At 34.4% G+C, this 19753-nt stretch overlaps 2 protein-coding genes and 1 long non-coding RNA gene across 3 annotated transcripts in view; 1 reads left to right on the top strand and 2 right to left on the bottom strand.

The window, feature by feature from the left end:
• Window positions 1-19753, top strand: part of LOC139431658 (uncharacterized) — a 45522-nt gene that overhangs the window by 21542 nt on the left and 4227 nt on the right. The window lies entirely within an intron of this gene.
• On the bottom strand, window positions 1306-13721 carry LOC111428000 (Dynein heavy chain at 62B). Its single transcript, XM_023063386.2, has 3 exons — window positions 12912-13721; window positions 9844-12858; window positions 1306-9751 (listed from the first exon to the last, which is right to left on the bottom strand). Exons 1-3 carry the CDS (start codon window positions 13326-13328, stop codon window positions 1394-1396), a joined length of 11790 nt encoding a protein of 3929 aa, XP_022919154.2. The 5' UTR covers window positions 13329-13721; the 3' UTR covers window positions 1306-1393.
• Window positions 16367-19690, bottom strand: LOC111418101 (ATPase family gene 2 protein homolog A). Its single transcript, XM_023050551.2, has 5 exons — window positions 19244-19690; window positions 18274-19189; window positions 17477-17708; window positions 16825-17403; window positions 16367-16770 (listed from the first exon to the last, which is right to left on the bottom strand). The coding sequence occupies exons 1-5, from the start codon at window positions 19614-19616 to the stop codon at window positions 16537-16539; spliced, it is 2334 nt and encodes a 777-aa protein (XP_022906319.2). The 5' UTR covers window positions 19617-19690; the 3' UTR covers window positions 16367-16536.

The raw sequence follows: 19753 nt of genomic DNA, 5'->3' as shown, positions 1-19753 counted from the left end.
TTCTGCGATTTTGGGAATTATTTGATTAACTATCTCTATTTCAAAGTTCTTGTGGAAATCACAGTTGCGGAAACACCAAGGTACATCGGCCATATCTCTCAGTGCTTTGTATTGTAGTTGTTGAATGATTTGAATATTAGTTTTACTAGCACAGTCCCAAAATTGTAGGTCGTATAATCATACTTTTTCTATATTTCAAATTAAACTCTTCTTTTTACATAGGCTTTTCCAGCGTCGACTTCCGTCTATCTTGCCCAGGTATTTCGCCGAGTTAGCATGTCGCATCATTTATTCTGATGGGTATATGTTTTAATTTGTTGGTGAAGTCTTGGTTTCATTCAACTTGATACCCCAAGTTCTGGTCCATGATTTTTTCCTATTGCTATGATAGCTGTCTCATCTGCAAATGTTGCAAAGGTGTTCTATTCAAGATCAGGAATATCACTAGTGTATAACAAGTAGAGTACTATAAGCCGAACACACTACCTTTTGGCACTCCAACCTGGATCTTCCTTAAGTTCGAATAGGCCTCCTCCTGCTTTATTCTAAAATATCTTCCTGTAAGATATGATTTTATCAATTGAGAGTGTTGTTGTGGCAAAATTTTATTGAATTTATGAAGTAAGCCTTCGTGCCAGACTTTATTAAAAGCCTGGGCTACATCTAGAAATATTCCTCTCCCTCTAAAGACTTTTCAATAACATTTGTAATCCTGTGTATCTAGTCTATTGTATAGTGCCTTTCTCTGAACCCGAATATTTGCGAAGGGATTATCTTTTAAAAAATAGCTTTTCAAATAATTTCAATTAGGAATCATTATTACTTCCGCTATTTTCCACATCATACCTAACATATCTTAATGTAAATGTAGCGTTAATAAGATAAGTCAGTTTTACTATTGCTTGCTTTGGGAGCTGTTTAAAAATTTCTCCTGTGGTTTAATCGAATCTAGGTGCTTTTTTTGGATTAATATTCGTTTTGATTTCTTCCAAAACTTCTTTTGGAGTGGTGAATGGAATTGCGACATCCTCTTGTCTTGGTTCATTCCAGTCTTGTGGGTCTTCTCAATCTGGCTGCTTTTTGTAAGTCATTCCGAGCCCAATTTCCATCTGCCTTTCTGCTTAATTATAACTTAATGGTACGAATGGCAAAATCATCAACGAGGTAATCGTTGTTTTAAAACTTTTGAACTTTTGGATAATCTCTACCGATTAAGTACAAGATATCATAAACTTATTAAAAAAGAAGTTATTCAAGTATTATTTAGTTTAATTATTGAACGATAATAAAAAGAAATAGATTAAATAAAATTTTTGTTCCACATTTATTTAAAATTATTATAAAAATATTAAAAAAATTGTTAAAATACAAATTAATAAAAATAAAATATTTTCTAATTTAGTTGACATAATAGTGCAACACTTCTTTTAATCCAATGTGATTGAGGTTTATCCGTTGGAAGTAAAAGTGGTAAAACATAATTTGTTGAATGACCTGTTGTCGATAAAATGCCTCTTCTTTCTGAAGTTTTATATAAAGGAGACTTGTATCGCCCCGTTTCATTATATTCACAATCTTTAATTGGATAAACCCATGTGAGTGGTAATACGTCATATAAAATCTTCGGTAAAAGCTCTGCTAAAATATTTTTTTGTCGATCCCATTTAGCTCCATCAGTGTAAAGACCATAAACGTCAACGCCGTCGGCTGGCGCTTCAGCGATATTATCATTTCTTAAAACTTCAAAATCGAATATTAATTGGTCGATGGGTATTGCGAATTTTCTTGCATAATTTTGTTTGGCCCCGGTTAAAAATGCTTGAGTAAAGAAAAATCCCGATAACCAAAAAGTTTTGGGTTTTCCTACGTCAAACCATAATTGTAAAAAATCTAATCTTTCGACAAAATCAGCTATATAATTTGGAAGTGATTTTAAACTTGGATAAGAAACTTTAGCCCAAATAGCTGGAATTCTACCCAAAAGAAGAGAATTTTGTAAAACCTCAAGATCGTTAGACATGGTTATAAGTCCTTTAATAGCTTTTTGTATATCTTGTAAACTTTTTCTGATCACTATTAAAAGTTTGTTAAACCTTTCCATTTCTTGTACCAAAACGGTGTTCATACTTTCTTGATAAACTACAGGATATTTTGCATGAGCTGCATCCATATCGAAAATGTCAGGTAATTTTTCTAAAATATCTCCAGTAAGTTGAATAAGTAAGGAATCCGTTTCACCACCCCCACCGGAACCTTCACCTTCAACTTTAATCATTGAATCCAAAAGTAAATTAGAAACTTGTAAATCTCGAGTGATACCCGCATTATTATGTAAACCAAACACTTCAGGTGGATGAAATGATGGTAAACCATTGATATGTTCAATGTAATGAGCATATTCGTTCTTTCTTGGTAATACATAACAAGTTCCAGCTGAACTAAACGAATAATTCATGTCATTAACAACGCGCGCGTTAATAAAATCGTCCAAAATGGTTACAATCAATCTTCTATCCCAATCGTCAGTTACTCTTCCACCATAATTACATTCACCGGTCAAATAAGAAACAGCCTCATAAGCATTATCAGGGTATTCATTGATAAACATTTGTAACTGTTGCACTGAAATATCGAAATCAGATTCATTAAAGCCATAGGGAATATTCCATCCTAAAGGACCAAAAGTTCTTCTTTCTTGTATAACAGCATGAAAGAATGCTGTGGCATATAGAAGTCTACAAAACATAGCTTCTCTACCCGGACATCCAACATAAAAATCAGGATTTTTTACCGGTTCATTTAAATAAGATCTTAATAAATTTTGTTGAAGTCCTGTTGGTGGTTCGTTAGTCATTTTAACACCAAACTGAAGCATCGAAATTGGAAATTGTGGCGAAGGATAACTCGTTAACCATAAACGGAAATTATCATCGGTGTTTGTAGCGTCCATCGCTTCCCATAATTTCTCAAGACTCCCCATCCAACTGACAGCTAAATGGCAGTTTTGGAGGCAAACCCATCCTCCTTCCGCTTGCGCTTGTTCTATCATCGCTTGGGCAATCGGTCCTTGACCTTGGCCCAAACTTATCGATTGAAACATTTCTTGGTATCCTTTGACCTCGGCAAATTTTACTAAAGCGGCCATCGGATCGGTTCCAGCTGACAAAATAAATATAAGCGGGCACAGACATGATGCGTCATCGAATGATTTCGCGATATCAAACGGTGGTGGGATCGTAAATTTAACGCCCAATTCATTCTTAATAAATTTATTTATGCTAACGGTAATTTTATCCGGTCTTAATAATCTGATAATAATTAATTTTTGAAATGGAGTTAACTTCGAGTCCCATGGTTCTGGAATTGGAGACTCTTGCGGTTCGATCATATCGTATAAATTTTGCCAAGCTTTTAATTGTGATTTAAAAGAGTCCTTAAATCCAGCGAAAGCTTTTATATCGCTTACTCTACAAATTTCATTCCACGATTTGTCATTTAACCAACCATCACTCGGATTTGGGTAAGGATTTTCAACTTGAATACCCCCAGTGAGTAAAAATCCAAATTCAATTTCGTTAAGTTGATCTTGACTCATCATTATTTTTGTGCATAAAATAAACGAAAACATTAATTTATCTTTTTCAAATAATGATCGACAGATATTTGAATATAAATTGTAGGTAAAAGCTTCTTTTAAAAAAAATAATCTTTTTTGTAAATCCCTCGATTTATTTGCAGTTTCGATCGAGCTTACATACAAATTAATAAACCATCCTAAAGAATATTGATACATTGGATCAACGTTTGGTAAATCTGATATACAATAATATAACACCGCTGAATGTTCAGCAATAGGTGTATAAGCCAATCGAAATCCCTCAATCATCTTCTCAGTTTCAGCAGCAATTTTTTGTTTAGCTAAAATATCAACAGCCAAAGCTTTTGAAAAATCTAAAACCTCAATTGCACTTGAATCTTCTAAAATATCACCTTGAGATTCGGATAAAGTTTTTAGAATCGTATCTTCGACCATTTTTAATGAGGCTTTATTTTGAGCGCTTTGAATAACAAGTTCTTCACGTTGCTTTTGAAGATCTGGTCTTTCTTTAGTTACAACGATTCCCAATAATTGATCTTGTAAACCAGTTAATGTTAATACAAAGTTAATTATGGTTACTTTGTTAAAAACTTCGGGAAGATAATGAGGATTTCGTAATTTCGATGTTAAATATAGTCTAAAATTTGCGTTGTAAGGGACGACGTTTTCACCTAAAGCAATAACTGTTAGTCCGGCTTGCATAAATGTTGATTTATAAAGCACCGGATCTAACGGTGCTTCTAAATCTTCTTGAATGTTTTCTAATAAACAAGGCTTTCCAAGTTGAATACATTGTTGCATTATTTTCATATAATTTGGATCGCTAAACTTACTTATTTGAAGATCGTTTGCTTTCTCCAATTTTTTAATCCACAAATTTGCTTGGCTCTGTGGATCAACTAATAAAGACCATCTTCTTGAAACATCTTGAATAATTCCATTTTCGATTGAAAAAGCATCTCGGGGTAATCCATAAATATTCCAATTTTGTATTTTAATATCTACTCCTAATATGCTGACAAAATCAAATTGTGCACTGCAGGGAATGTTGACGTCTTTGACATATTGGCGCCATTCTGCAATGGTACTTTGACGATATTGCATTGTCATTGCTGATAAATACGCAATCATTCCGCAACAAATTAAAATGTCACCAGCTAATGAATCATATAAAACTTGGAGATTATTAGCTGCTTCTGTCCATCGGCTCTTTTCACCTCCTAATCCACCAATTAATTTAGTCGCCCTATAAAGTTTCATTGCACACAAATCGACGTTGTCTTGAAGTTCTTTTTGTTTATTCATAGCTTCTGTAAGCAGCTCATTTAAATGCGCTAATTTCGCTTCTAATGCTTCTACCATAGATTTTTTTTCGTTTAAAATTTTCATTGTAGCTGAATATTCCCTTTCGGCTATGTCTAATTTCGCTTTTTTAGGGGCAACTTCTTTAGCTACTTTATCGTACATATCCATGGCTATTATCCATTTACATAAACCTTCAGCTGCACTTGAAGCTTTCGCGACAATGTTCGGTTTGAATAAAGGGTGAGGCAGGTAAGTTTTTCGAATTATCGCCATTGTTTCCACTTTAATATTGTCTTTATCAAAATCTTTTAAAGCTTGTAAAAAGTTCATATCGCCTAAAATTCTTTTACTGGGTCCCCAATAATCAAGAATTTTCCCCCCGGTTCCTGAAGGATCGTTTATTCGATCCGGTTTAACTTCTTTCATAACACAAACTGCTGCCAGTACAACTTTAACAGCTTCTGGGGGGTTTTTCATGGCTTTTACTAAAGTTATATCGGCAGGTTTTAGAGTGTTTAAAGCACCTATTGCTTCTTCTAATACCGGAATAGCTAAAGCTAACTCAGCTTCACACTCAGCTTTTAAAGCTTGAGCAGCGGCTGCTTGAATATTTGCGGCTTCTTCGTCCTTTTTTACTAAAGCCGAAGCTTTCTCAACGGTTACGGTTTCAGTTTCGATTTCTCTAGTCATAGCCATTGCTTTAGCACTTAACGTTTTTAATTCCGGCTGTAAAGATTCTAAATTTACTTGCATTTGAGATACTTGACCGGCTGCGAAAATAAGCTTTTCTAATCCGACTACATATCTGCGTTTGAATTTCATAATTTCCTTTTGTTTCGAGTTTGTTAATGCTGTAAAAGATTTGATGAGTTCTAAATATGAATTTGACGTTACGTATATTTTTCTGGAGGTGACGCGATAAAATTCTTCGGAGACGGTTCTGGCGATTACGTGGAAATGTTTACACGCAATAACGGAAGAATTTTTAATTTCATCTGGCGCGTTTATGTCACCTATCCAACTGTGAGCGACCATTTCTAAAGCGTCTTCTGGCCAATCTTCAAACCAATCGATCGTGCAACAGTTTACTAAGGCGGGAAATAATCTTAATCTCACTCTAAATGAGGAACCGATTGGACTAAAGCAAAGTATTATATGGAGCTTTTCTTTGCAACGTTTAATAAAGAACGAAAAAACAGCTAAGCTGCTAATATCTAGGTTTCTGTTGCCTCCTTGAGCGGCTAATCGCACCAGTTCCATAACTTCTTGTTTCTCATCTATCGGGAAAATGTTTGGGACCTCACCGGAATTTAATAAACCATCTATATCCGATAAAAATCCTTCTTCTTTTATTTGCCCTTCGGTGAATAAAAACGTTGTATTTTTTCCTCTCCCACCAGATTCTTTCAAAACTTTTTTTAAATCTTCTCTCCATTCCGTCATACCATAATTTTTACTTATTTCCGGTTGGAAAAACGTATATTGACAAATACCAGTTCCCAACTTAGTCAAAGATTGTCTTCCAGAACCAGAAACTCCAACCAATAAAGCACAACCACTTGGAATAGAAAGTATCCTACAAATCTTCGATAAATGCTCCAAAGCGTAATTAAATAAAACTATATCCATTTTAGTTTTATGCGTTGAGTTGTAATCATCAAGACACATCATTGCAATATTAAAAAATGTTTCTTTATTTACTATCTCTTCGTAACGAATTTCGTCTTCTGAGGCATCAAGATCTAAATAAGTCCCAAACATTAAATCGATTAAACTGGATTCTAAAACTTTTCCATCCTTATCTTTTTCAAAACGGTCAAAAACCATATCGAAAGGATCTTTAAAATAATCTTTAACGCTTAAACGCAATTTGTCGAACAATAATGTTTTGTCGGAAGCTTCAATTAAACGATCGTAAAAAACTCTTAATATTTCATGCACCCAAAGGCGCGCAAATGTTTGTTTATCTTCCGCTGATTCTTTTCTAATCATGGCACAACCGAACACAACTCGAGAGAAATCACGTAAATTAAAAACATAATGACTTTTTGCTGGAGTTGGTCTCAAGGTTCTCATTGCAAATTGATAAAAATCTAATGTTGCGTTAACAATTTGTTGGGCTTGTAAAATTACGTCTGATGGAAAACCATTTTTTTTTAAACCTAATAAAAGGACGTTAGTGTAGATTTTAACCATTGATTCATCGGAAAAATCGTTTATAGAGAAAACACTAAAATGTCTTAAGAATCTTGAGTAAATTTCTTGACGACTTCCACCCACCAATCCCATAGCAGCTATTATTAATATATCAACTAAATAAATTGGTGAGGTATCATGGAGATCATACCAATTTTTATGGTCAAAATATTGGCGCAATAACTCAATAGGAGGTTGAGCACCATAAACTTCTTTAACAGGCATATTAAGATCATCAAAAAATATTATTGCAGTTTTCCCTCTTGGCGGTCCATAAGTACCACGTTTGCGTTTATTTAATTTTGAAATAACTAAATCTTGAGTTTGATTAGCTGATATCTTCACTGTAAACGTGATAAAAGCTGGTTCATACAAATCTTGATTTAATTGATTCATGAGCAAATCCTGCAAATAAAAACTTTTCCCTGTTCCAGTTGGCCCAACAAACAAAAATGGTATTTTAGCTTTAATATGAGAATCAGCTAATTGCATATATTTAACTGTATCAACTGTTGGAATTAAAGCTTGTTGAATATTATTAGCATTCTCAACCCTCATACCTTTAACCATTTCAGGCCAATATTTCCAAGATCCTTTTAATTTATAATTATAAGCGTAATCAATTAATAAACCTTCCTTAGGTAAATTTATATCAAGAAATTCAAAACTTTCCGGGAATACGGAATCCCCATCTTTATTCCATAAATTTCTTAGAAGCTCATCGTATTGTTCACGTGAATCTTTATCCATAATTCCGCCCAATCCCCACACCATTGCATACATAAAAGCGGAAACCAACCACGTTGGAAAAAACTTTATATCATCAGCTGAAGTAACTACTTCATTCATAGTTAATTCAAAGATTTTAAAACAACTTCGTACCAAAATTAGTGGGCCGACAACGCAAACAGCCTTCGAATGTTTTCGTATAAACCAAAGCGAATCTGGCACGGTAAATTTAAACATATCGATAATTAAATCTCTAGTGTTTTCGTTAAACCACAACGGATTTAAATTGACTAACCAAGATTCGAAAAATGGTGTCCAACCCAAAGTATCCGACTCCATATAAATCATTCCGCATCTAGATACTGTTGCTGGTGAAGCTTGTGCTAAATCAGCTACCTCAAAAATCATGGACATTACGTTAGTCATTGTCATAACTTCACCGGACATCAAACACAATTTTTTATTATCATCTAAAACGGTGTTCATGTTTTCTATCCAAACAGCGTCAACAGGTCCATCAAAAATAACCCACTTTCTATCGGGACATGTATCCACTACAAATCTTCTAAAACACGTGGCAACTACACCATCGGTCCACTCGTATGAAACCGGATCGAAACATCCATAAAGTTGTCCCATTGTTATACTTTTTGGATTAATAAATTGATACTTTACTTTTAATTCGTTTAAACCCTGCACATTCATCATTCCCAAAGCATCCGCTAAAACTTTTAAAGTGTTTGTTTTTCCCGATAGTGGATCACCAACCATCATAAATCCATGACGAACAATCATCATTTCGTATGTTTGTATAACTTTAACAATTACCGAATCTCTAGGTTGAAGATTTCGCTCCGAACAAGCGATTTTCATGCATTTAATAAAGATTCTATAATCGGCTTGAGGAAGACTTAATCCTGGAAATAAATCCGAGATAATTCCATTGAAAAGTGGAACATCGTGGTTTAGAAATTTCGGTAAATTAACATCCGTTATTGAACGTAATAAAATGATATCTTCGTTTTCATCGGGGTAATTTCTCTTGTTGTTGCCAGCGGCCGATAAAACAGATTTAACAGCGCGCATTCCGTAATCGTAGTGATTTTGCGAGGAAAGTTGTTCAGAACACAATCTGTATGTTGTGACAATTTTAACTGATAATGTTCTCGCATCAGAAAATCCATAAGAATATAAAGAAATCTCGCCAATCATTGCATAATCTGGAACCATCATAGCAACAGTTCTAAAAAGAACTTTTAAATTATCGGGAAGTTCACTTCGTCCAGCATAACCAGGATTCATTGTGATACAAACGTAACAAGCTGGATTTAAAGTCAATTCGGTGCCTTCGAACAAGAATTTTTTGACATGTCCTCGAACAGCCATAACGATCGATAAGATTTGTTGAGCAACCACTGATAAGACTTCAATTTCAATCCTATTGAATTCATCAAAACAAGCCCAAGCACCCGAAGAAGCTAAACCTTTAAAGAACTTTCCCATCGCTTTATAATCTAAGCCATCAGAACAATTAAATACAACACATTGAACCGCGAGTGCTTTTGCTAAATCTTTGGTTGTTTCAGTTTTGCCCGTTCCGGCTGGTCCTTCTGGTGCTCCATTAAGATGTAAATGATAAGCACCTACTAAAGTTCGATAACAACGATCGGTTAAAGGAGTTATAACGAGTCTATCAGAATTTCCCAAGTATTCACAAGCATATCGAACCGTTGCGTTAACTATTCTTGCTAAACATAGATCTTCTTCCCAATAATATCTTAATTGAGCTAACCATTTAAACTCGTTATCATTATCAACTTTTTTATTGTAAAGTTCTTGAACAACGTCTTTTGCGTGGACGTCGATTACAATTAATGCTTTGATTGTGATTCGATTTAAATTTGATAATTTGGGATTTCGAATCTAAAAAAAGAATAATTATTGAATTTTTACAATACCATTAATGTACCGTTAGCTACGCCACTGGGCGATTAAAGATTATTTTTAAAACTTACCAACATTACGATATCTTGTAAATCATTTTTTAAAGTTTGAACGAAATCAACCAAATGTAAAGTAGTATCTTGAGGATTTAAAGCCGAATGAACATGCATAGTCCAATAAATTTGCGAAACGGCTAAAACAACTTGTCCGGGCCATAAAACAACCCAATCGGTTCGTGCTTTCGTTCTATAATCTTTATAACTATTTCCAATAGTCTCTAGAACAGATACTAACATTTGTGCTTCGACTAGTAAAAGCCATTTTTCAACGCTTCCACCAGCTTCGGCTACGTTAACCAATTCGTTAAAAGGAATTCTTTCATTTTCTTGACTAAACATGGCGTGAATTTTTAAACTTTCATCGAACTCTAATCGATTAATCGCTTCGAAACATTTTCGGAGATGTGGTTGAACCCGTAATGGATCTTTGGTTTCGGAAAGAATCTCCAACATTTCGTCGTTGGATAAAAAGAAAAATCTGGGAAAGTATAACCTTTTCTTTTCCAGGTATGAAGTAACGCCATCGTTAATTTTATCTAGCAATTCGATACAATTTTGCATTGCTTCTAATAATCCAACAGATCCAGCTGTTTCTACAACTCTAGGATCTTTAGCTACACCTGCCATGTATCTTCGATAAGTAGCGTCGACCTCACGAAAAAGTACGCCTTCATTAGGCATCTGAGCTATGATGTCTTTCGAAGAAAAGATCGGAAGTAAGTATAACCATTGAACTTGAACTTTTCCCCAAACGTCAACAGTATCATTAATTCTTGTTATTTTTTCATACCAAGCTCTTACTTGATCTTCATAAGGTTTTACAAACACAGATCCTCTCATCGTTAAAGTTTTCATAATATGATCATCTAGAATTGCTTGGATATCATCTAATCCACTTAATATAGAAATTCCTGTATCTTTATAAACACTCGTTTTGAATATAACACCATCCCATTCTCCTTGCATTTTTATTAAACTTTCCAATAACTGTTGTTCTTTTAAAGCACCACTGCTAATAATTTCATAATTATCAATATTATCCATTAAATTCAATTCGAATAATTTTCTTAAAGTTGTTCCAGCTGTTGGTGTCAAATCAAAACCAGCAATAAGACTCATTTCTGCCCAATGCCTTGGTAATAAAGCCTTTTGACACATTACATCCATTAAAGTTAAGCAAGGTCGAAAATCTTTGATTTGATCCAAAGCTTTTTGACATAATTTCATAGGTGCCGGATAATTCATTGGATCCGGATCATCAGTTGATCCTTTAAAAGTTCTTGGATTACCTTCAGCCGCTAAGACACGCAATTTAATTCTATAAGTCTTTTGCGTTTTAATTAATTCCTTAAAATATCCATCAACAATTTCCTCGGCAGACTCGTGATCTAAAAATTCAAACGGTCCGTCCATCCATGCATTATAACTTCTTCTCCAATATTGACACACTTTAACTAATCGAAAAAATGGATAAATATATTTTTTTAATTCTTCTAATCCTTGGAATGGTGAAATAGGAAATTTAAATGTTTTTTCTTCTGAATTAATCCATTCTTTTTGTTCGTCACAACTTCTTATTCTCACCAAAAGTTTGTTAATATGAAAAACATATTCGGAGGCATTATCACAATCATCCATATCATTCAAAACAACTAAATACGGTTCCATTCCAGCTATTTCTTCATTAATTTTTATAACGGCTCTTTGAAGACGTTCTTCAAATTCAAATTTAACCGTTTCGTACATTGCTGAATTGTGTTCTAAAAATGGTTTAATTTTAGTTAACCATAAAACAGTATCAGCATTTAATTGAATATGTTCTTCGGTGATCGTTGTTACATCCATTAACTTCGTAATTACATGAAGAGATAATTGAATTCGTTCTGTTAATGCTAACATTAATTCTGTATTTGCCCAAGTCATATAAACACCCATTTCCATTAATTCCGCTGTTGTAGTTGGACGGTGTAAAGCTTTTTGAGCTAACATTTCAAAAACTTCGCAGATATCTCGATTTTCCCATTCGTGTTGAAGAGCTAATTTCCCAGCAACATCATCAATTAATGCATTTATAGAAGCTTTTATATTCGCTTTGCATTCTTCTTGTTCTAATTGGCCGATTGAATAATATTCGCTAGTTACCATATCGGAAATTCGATTTATAAAACTTTGATAAAAATCAATTTTTGCATAACCATCCTCAAAATTAAATTCTTCACCTTCACCCATTTCGTTTTCACCACCATCTAGTTCGTCGCCATAACAATCGGCGTAGCTTTGTTCGAGTTTGTGAAGATATTTTTCAACTGGTGCGAATTTTATTGCTAAATTTTCTCTTATTTTTCTTTCTGCTTCAATGAAGTAATTGGGTTCAATAAAAATTGGAATTGATGTTTCAGGCATATGTGGACAAAAATTGCTTTCCAATGAGCTTAATCCGTTTGGTATTGTTGAAATAGTTTCAATTATTTTCATGTAACATTCTAATGTATCCCGCATTGAAGGGTATAAAGTTAATCTTTTATCGTATTGAAGATAAAGTTTTAAAAACGGGATATGATCATCATCTCCGGTTACCTCTATGATATGATTAATTGTGTTTAATATAACTCTAGTGAAATTAGATGATATAATATAGGTTCCTGTTCTCCAATAATGCAACCTAGATCTACTATCTGTAAATTTTGTATTGTCGGAAGCTGAAATACTCAGCACCCTTGTATGAAAAGTATGAAATAATTTTGTTCCTACTTTTATTTCTTCTTCGATTAATTGGATTAAATCGGGCATTTCATATGCGTGGTCACGGAATTTTGTAAAATTGATCAAAATATCTGGCATAACTATTACACATTGATTTAATATTCTCCTCATTAGCGGATAAGATATGAACAATTTTTTTTCCAAACGTGATCTATGTAATAAATAAACATCATATCGTGCGGTTCTTCCAAAAAATTTGTTTGGTGCTAGATGAATATGTGGATCTGAGCCATCGACGGGACGAACTTTACAATTCACACCAACCTATTCATCATAACAAAATTATTCAAAAAATTAACAGTTATTATCACATTTACCTCATGAGTTATATTAAAGAATTCTATTTCAACCTCATCCATAACTTGTTTCAACATTTCCGGCCAAGCTTTAGCCAAATTGGGAACTCCAACGGCCGTCATAATAGCAGCATGCAAATACTTAGTCATTCTACTCGTTGGTAATTCTTGGGCAAATTTCCTCATCTTTTTATGCGATCGATTTTTCCTTATTATTTTTGGATATTCCGGTTTCACTTTCGTTTTGAATTCTTTAATTTTCGTATTTTCTATGCTTTTATGGAGAAAATTAACTAATTGTTGTCGTTTCTGTTCCGTGATGTTATATTCCTGTTTAACTTCTTCACTCGCTTGTGTAAAATCTAAATTCGAGTGAAATGATCCATCTTTTTTTGCGCGACTGAGACATTTTCTTAGATTTACACCTTGAGCATTCATTTTTTAAAAATGTATTTCTCTGTTAAATTAAAAAGAGAAATTTATAGAAATGACAGCGAGTATCATAATGACACCATAAACGATCAAACTTTTTCCTTAGCAACCAAATTAAATTTATAAGCATTTAACTTGAGAATAAGGAAAATGTATACAGGCGTCTGTAAAGTAGGCGATAAAAACATTATAAAAACTTTACAGAAAAAATCCCTGAAACGGGTTTAAATTTTTTATGACGTGAAATATAGACTGGGCAGAGAAGAGGGAGATTGAGAGGTCGATAATAAAGGAAATACAATGTATAGAAGGAAGAAAGACTGAAATGAGACTATTGATAGAAGAAAGAGGCTGAATAGACACTGGAACGACAAAAAGTATACCGAACAGGAAGTAAGGACGCTCTCTGAGACTGATAATATAAGTCGTAGACTGGGCAGAAAGGAATGATGACTGGTAAAAAAAGAGAGACTTGATAGAAAGGAGGATGACTGGAAAGGGATTGGTAAGAGAAGAAATAGATAGAAGGTTATAAAATAAAGAAGATGAAAGAGACTGGGCAGAAAGGAGGAAGACTGGGAAAAACCTGATTATGGAAGAATGGAAGTGAGCAGATATTGAAACTATAAGATATATACTGTGCAGAAAGTAATAAGAATACTAGAAGAAAACGTACACGAACACAACCCCACCCAACCGAACCCTTTTTTATAGAGGTCATTAGGAATCTGTGAGCAGACACCCGGCCCTAGATCTTACAGACCGGGTAGTGACGCTCGATGTCGGTCTTCTCGCCGCCATGTTCCATCCTCGCTCTCTTGTTCTTCCTGGTTCTCAACTGTCAATTTCCCGCCGTTCATCCTTTCCTCATACCGTTCCATGCCCATCAAAAACATGGACAAAACCACCGACCATACTGATAACTTGTAATGTATTCATATTTTTGCCCTTCTCCACTCTTCGTTCATCACACAATATCGGCATTACCCTCATCTACACCTTCAAGTTCCCCTCCGTGCAGGTCTACCATGTCCTGGTGTTTCATGGTCATCAATCATACATATAATTCTGTTAACTTAAATCGGAGGGGAGGTATGCCTATCTCCCCCTCTTCTTATTTCCTTCTGCACCCAGAGTATCATCACTTACTAACAGCGACTACTAATAGCGACAAATTTAAACCCATACCGTCCCACCACGCATATAATACTAGAAACATCAACATATTAACTTTAGACTTGCACAACTCGGCATTGTACGAAAACTCGCCGCTCTACTGGTGCGCCAAAATATTTAACAAATTACCAAATGATGTTAAATCTTTACCTTTGGACAAATTTAAAATTACTCTTAAAAAAAGGATCACGGAAGCATGCTACTATTCACTGGAATACTATATTATGGAATACTACGATTAGTTTATTATTTTCTCGGCTTATTGTGTATTTATACTATATTGTGTACTTATTTTTGACATACCTTATACTACTAACTATAGTCTGAAAGGGTGAATAAAGGTGATTTGATTACTAACCCTCTGTCTCTCCAGCTCTCTATCATATTCTTCCTTTTTACTCATTATCTCCGTCACCATCTTCTTTATCGCGTCCCACTTTACCTCGCCTTCTAGCATGCAATTTACAATGTTAGTCACGTTTATTACGTTTCCACATTGTCTTTCACACTCCTCTCTTATTGCTATAAACTCTTCACACTTGAAAAGTGTGTGGCCCGGAGTGTCGTATTGACCGCAAAATCAGCACCCGACCGACTCTAATTTCCCGATCTTCTGAAGGTACGTCATAAAGTTTCCATGTGCTGTCAGAACCTGCGTTAAATAGAAGTCTGTCTCTCCCCATTTTCTATCTATCCAGTCCGCTATGTTTGAGATCATTCTCCTGCTCCAACCACCAAACTTATTTCATCTTTCCGTTCAGATCTTGACAGTTCCTTTCTTCAGGTCTGAGGCGGACTCTTTCTCTTTTTCATATAGCAGACTTCTCTCCTCCACCAGTAAGTCCATAGGTGGCATCCCCGCAATAACCTCCGCTCCTTCGGCAGAAACCGTGCGGTGAGCGGATGTAATCCCCAGTGCTAGTTTTCTGTTCACAGCTCTAAGCATCGCTACGTATCTATTATATCTCAGGACATGTCTCCATATTGGTGCCGCATATATTACTGACACGGCCGCCAAGGCCATCAGCCTTCTCTTGGTCCCACTAAATGTGGCATCAGTCTTCTCAGTAAATTCGACATGTAGAACGCTTTATTTGTAATATCTCTAACATGATTCGTCATTGTCATGTCTTTATTGATATACACTCCTAGGTATCTAGCATATTGTATACTATACCCAACCCAAGTCAACTCAACCTAACCCAACCCAACCGTTTTTTATAGACGGGATTAGAAAATCTGCGATCAGACATCCAACCTAAGTTGTCATGAAGGTAGCGTCGGGTTGGCTTCCCACTTGGGTTGCTGACCGACTAAAACTTTCCTGTCTCCTTAGCCCCTCCATTATTTCCTGCTCTATGGCAGTCCGGTTATCTTTTATTAAACATTTTCTGTTTGGCCATTAATTCGATAGGGGTTGAGTTTGATATAACCATGCGTGGCACGTAGTGTGACGTAGTGGACTACAAAAGAGCAAAGTATGTAGCTATCCTCTTAATTTCTACCGTCCTTGCAATCTCCTCGATTTTCCATTCATTAACCATAACCTCTAAGTCGCCTGGGTATGATCAATTTAACATTCTCAGGGTTTTCTTGCACTTCAAATATTTGATCGAAGAACACAATCCATAAAATCAACCCAACGCAATCCAATTAATTATTTTAAGCAATTTCCTAATCGTCAAAAACTGATTTAGTAAAGCTTGTTGTTTCTTTTACCACTACAAACCAAATACTTTTCCTTGTTTCAGGGATTTTTCCATAAACCGTTTTTATCGACTATATCCCCTACATTACAGACGCACTGTATAATAAAAATTGTCTGGAAAGGATAGAGGTTTTATATGACAAAGTGTAGAATGCTGCTGTATCAAAGATTAGATATTTAATTTTAATTATCATACAAAAAGTTTTAATACTAAGTGCTTGATACTTTCAGAGATTTTATCAATTAGTTGAAAAAACATTGATCATAAATCTAAAACTTAAACAGATACATTTTATTTCCAAAGTTATCCATTTATATGAAGATATAAAATTATTTATACTGACGATATTTTAAATAATAATCATCATATATTGCCAATAAACTATCTGGAGTTCTAGGTGTTATTATTTCAAGAGCTTTATAAAAATGTTTCATTGTTACTTCTTGAGCGTTTAAACTTTCTTCCAAAGCAGCCATTGCAGCTTCATGACAAACAGCAACAATTTCAGCGCAAGTATAATTGACAGTTTTTTCAACTAAAACCGCAATATACACTTGTGAAACCTACGGAAATTAATTATAACATAAATGTTAAAAATAAATTTGGATTGATCTTACAGGCATTTTTGCTAATTTTAATTTAAAAATTTCTTTTCGAGTTGTTTCATCTGGTAAAGGTACAAGAACTAGTCGATCTAATCTTCCTGGTCTTAACAACGCTTTATCAATTCGATCTGGTCGGTTCGTAGCGGCGATAACGGTAACATCTCCTAAAGGAGTTACACCGTCTAATTCTGTTAATAATTGGGCTAAAACTCTTTCTTGAACATTCGTAGAAGAACTGCTGGATCTTTCACCACCCAAAGCATCGATTTCATCAAAAAATATAATAGAAGGGGCAACTTGTCTTGCTTTTCTAAAAACTTCTCTAACCGCTCTTTCAGATTCTCCAACCCATTTGCTAAATAATTCCGGTCCTTTAATCGAAATAAAATTCAAACCACTTTCAGTTGCTAAAGCTTTGGCAATCATTGTTTTTGAACAACCAGGTGGGCCAAACATTAAAACACCTCTTGGAGGAGTTATTCCCATTCGAACGAAACAATCGGGATATTTCAAAGGCCATTCAACGGCTTGTTTAAGAACCAATTTTAAATTATCTTGTCCGCCAATATCTGACCAACGAACATTAGGTACCTAAAACCTACATTTTGTTGACCAAAATAAAGAAAAACAACAAATGTGTCTTTTTTTGAAGGGGGATTAATACCTCAATTTGGATTTCGCGCATCGCACTTGGCCGTACTTTCGTCAGAGCAAAATTAAAATCTTCCATTTCTAAAGCATTCCTATTGAAACGAGTAGCGTGAAGAGTTGCTCTTGAGCATAAAGCTTGGAGATCAGCTCCAACAAATCCGTGGGCATTGAAAGCAATTTTTTTTAAAGATTCTTCGTCAATTATTAATTTGACGTTTTTTAACATTTTTTTAAGAATTTGAAAACTAAAAATTAATTTTAAATGGATGTTATACCCTTAATTCTGTTTTTACGCGACAGATAAAATCTATCTAATTTAAAAACGGCTGAAGATATCGTCATGAGCCGAAAGACGTCGATTTAATTTTGCAGAAAAAATTGTCTATCACTTATAATTTTTCCAGAAAATGGATCAACTTTGTTTTTTTTAATGGAATACCCTACATGTTATAACATTTTCATATATTTTCATACCTCGCAAACAAAAATTGGTTAATTAGTTTTTATGATATTAATTAATAAAAATTCGAGAAAATTGCGGCGAGCGCAACTTTGTAGGTGGGGCGTACCTCTTAGATTTCTGGCAGGACAGACAACCAGGCAAATAACGAATGGTATGGATATCGATAAGCAGTCTGGCGGCTGTTGATTTTTATCTGGTCAACTGTCCTGTCAGAAATCTAAGAGGTAGCCCCACCTCCAAAGTTGCGGGCGCCGCGATTTTCCCAAATTTTTATCTCCAACCGTTTTTAAATTAGGCAGGGGAGGGTTACATATGACGCGCCCTATATAGTATTTAGACATTATTACCGATTTATTGGGTTTGGAGTGGGAATTTCTAATTCTCTATCAAATCGACCACACCTTCTAAAACAATTATCAATAGAATCGATTTTATTTGTAGTTCCAATTATAAAAATTTGTTTATCTCCTTCAATAATGCTATCAAAAAATGTTAAAACTTTAGAGACAATTTTTTTTTCTGAGTCTGTGGTCCTACTAGGCTTTGAAGGACATAAAATATCGAATTCATCAAAAATAACAATACTAGGAGCATTTTCGTCAGCTTCAGTAAAAGATGAATCCAATTTATCTTCAATACTCGTACTATATTTCGTGTATAAATCACTAGATGATATTGAGACAACATAAGCCTTTATTGTTTTTGTTAAGGCTTTAGTTAATAAAGTTTTTCCTGTTCCTGAGTTACCGTATAATAAACAAGCTTTTGTTGGTCTAAAATTGATGGTAACTTCAGATAAATTTAATCCAACTGTGATTAATTCATTTAGTTCCGCAATTTCGTCATCTAATCCACCTACATCATCAATGGCGTCTTTTAAAATTACTTGTTTTTGATAATCAGCACCGCTTTTAAATAATTTAAATTGAGTTTTTTCCGTTATTTGATAAAAAACCAGACTATTAGTGTCATGCTCAAGACACATTTCGCCCAATTCAGCTTCAATAAATTGAATTGGATCACATTGAATGCTTTTTACAACAAATCTAAGTAATCTACCATAAAATACTATTGTAATTAAATTATTTTTAGCTATCACTTTGTGAGCGTAACTTTTAGATATTCTTGTTTGTAATTCTGTGCATAAAACAAACGATTTTTGGTTATTTAATAAAATTAAGGTTACTGTATTTGCATCAAAAATTGGATTTATCTTTGATACTGAAACTATTGAGTTTGATTTTAGTTCCAATAAATCCATAGCTAAAAATATATTCATATACATAAAAACAAACATTATTAAGTTTAATTCCTAACCATTTTTTGTTAACAAAACGGCTGTTATATTTTTTTCAGTTGTTGGCCACACCATTCTGGCAATTGGAAACTTTAACCCATCACATTTAATGCTTACATATTGTCCGATTGAAAATCCACAAATCTGTATGGTGCTTTGGCTCATAAATACCATATGATCTCTATCCAGTTGTGTTACTGATTTAACATCTTCATTACTCTTGACGTCTAACGTACTAACAAGGGTGGAATCTTTAATGTAATCGTATGTGTGGTTTTTGTCGTCAGGCGGACAATCGGTGGTATGTAGCTCGGCATCTTTTTGGAGAAAAGCAGTGGAACATGTATCACAATGCACCCATAAACCTGAGGATTTTGAGAATTTTGGAGGCATGATTAAACCAAAAATTAACTAAATAAATTAACCGCGCGTTTTGAGGTTAACTCAAAACGTGTAAAGTGACAAGACAATAATAACCGTGAAGTTAGGCGGAATGTCAAAATAATTTATTTAATTTTATTTATAATAAT

Source organism: Onthophagus taurus, chromosome 11, assembly GCF_036711975.1.
Source record: "Onthophagus taurus isolate NC chromosome 11, IU_Otau_3.0, whole genome shotgun sequence".
Taxonomy (NCBI): domain Eukaryota; kingdom Metazoa; phylum Arthropoda; class Insecta; order Coleoptera; family Scarabaeidae; genus Onthophagus; species Onthophagus taurus.
This window is presented reverse-complemented; position numbering and strand designations above follow the sequence as displayed.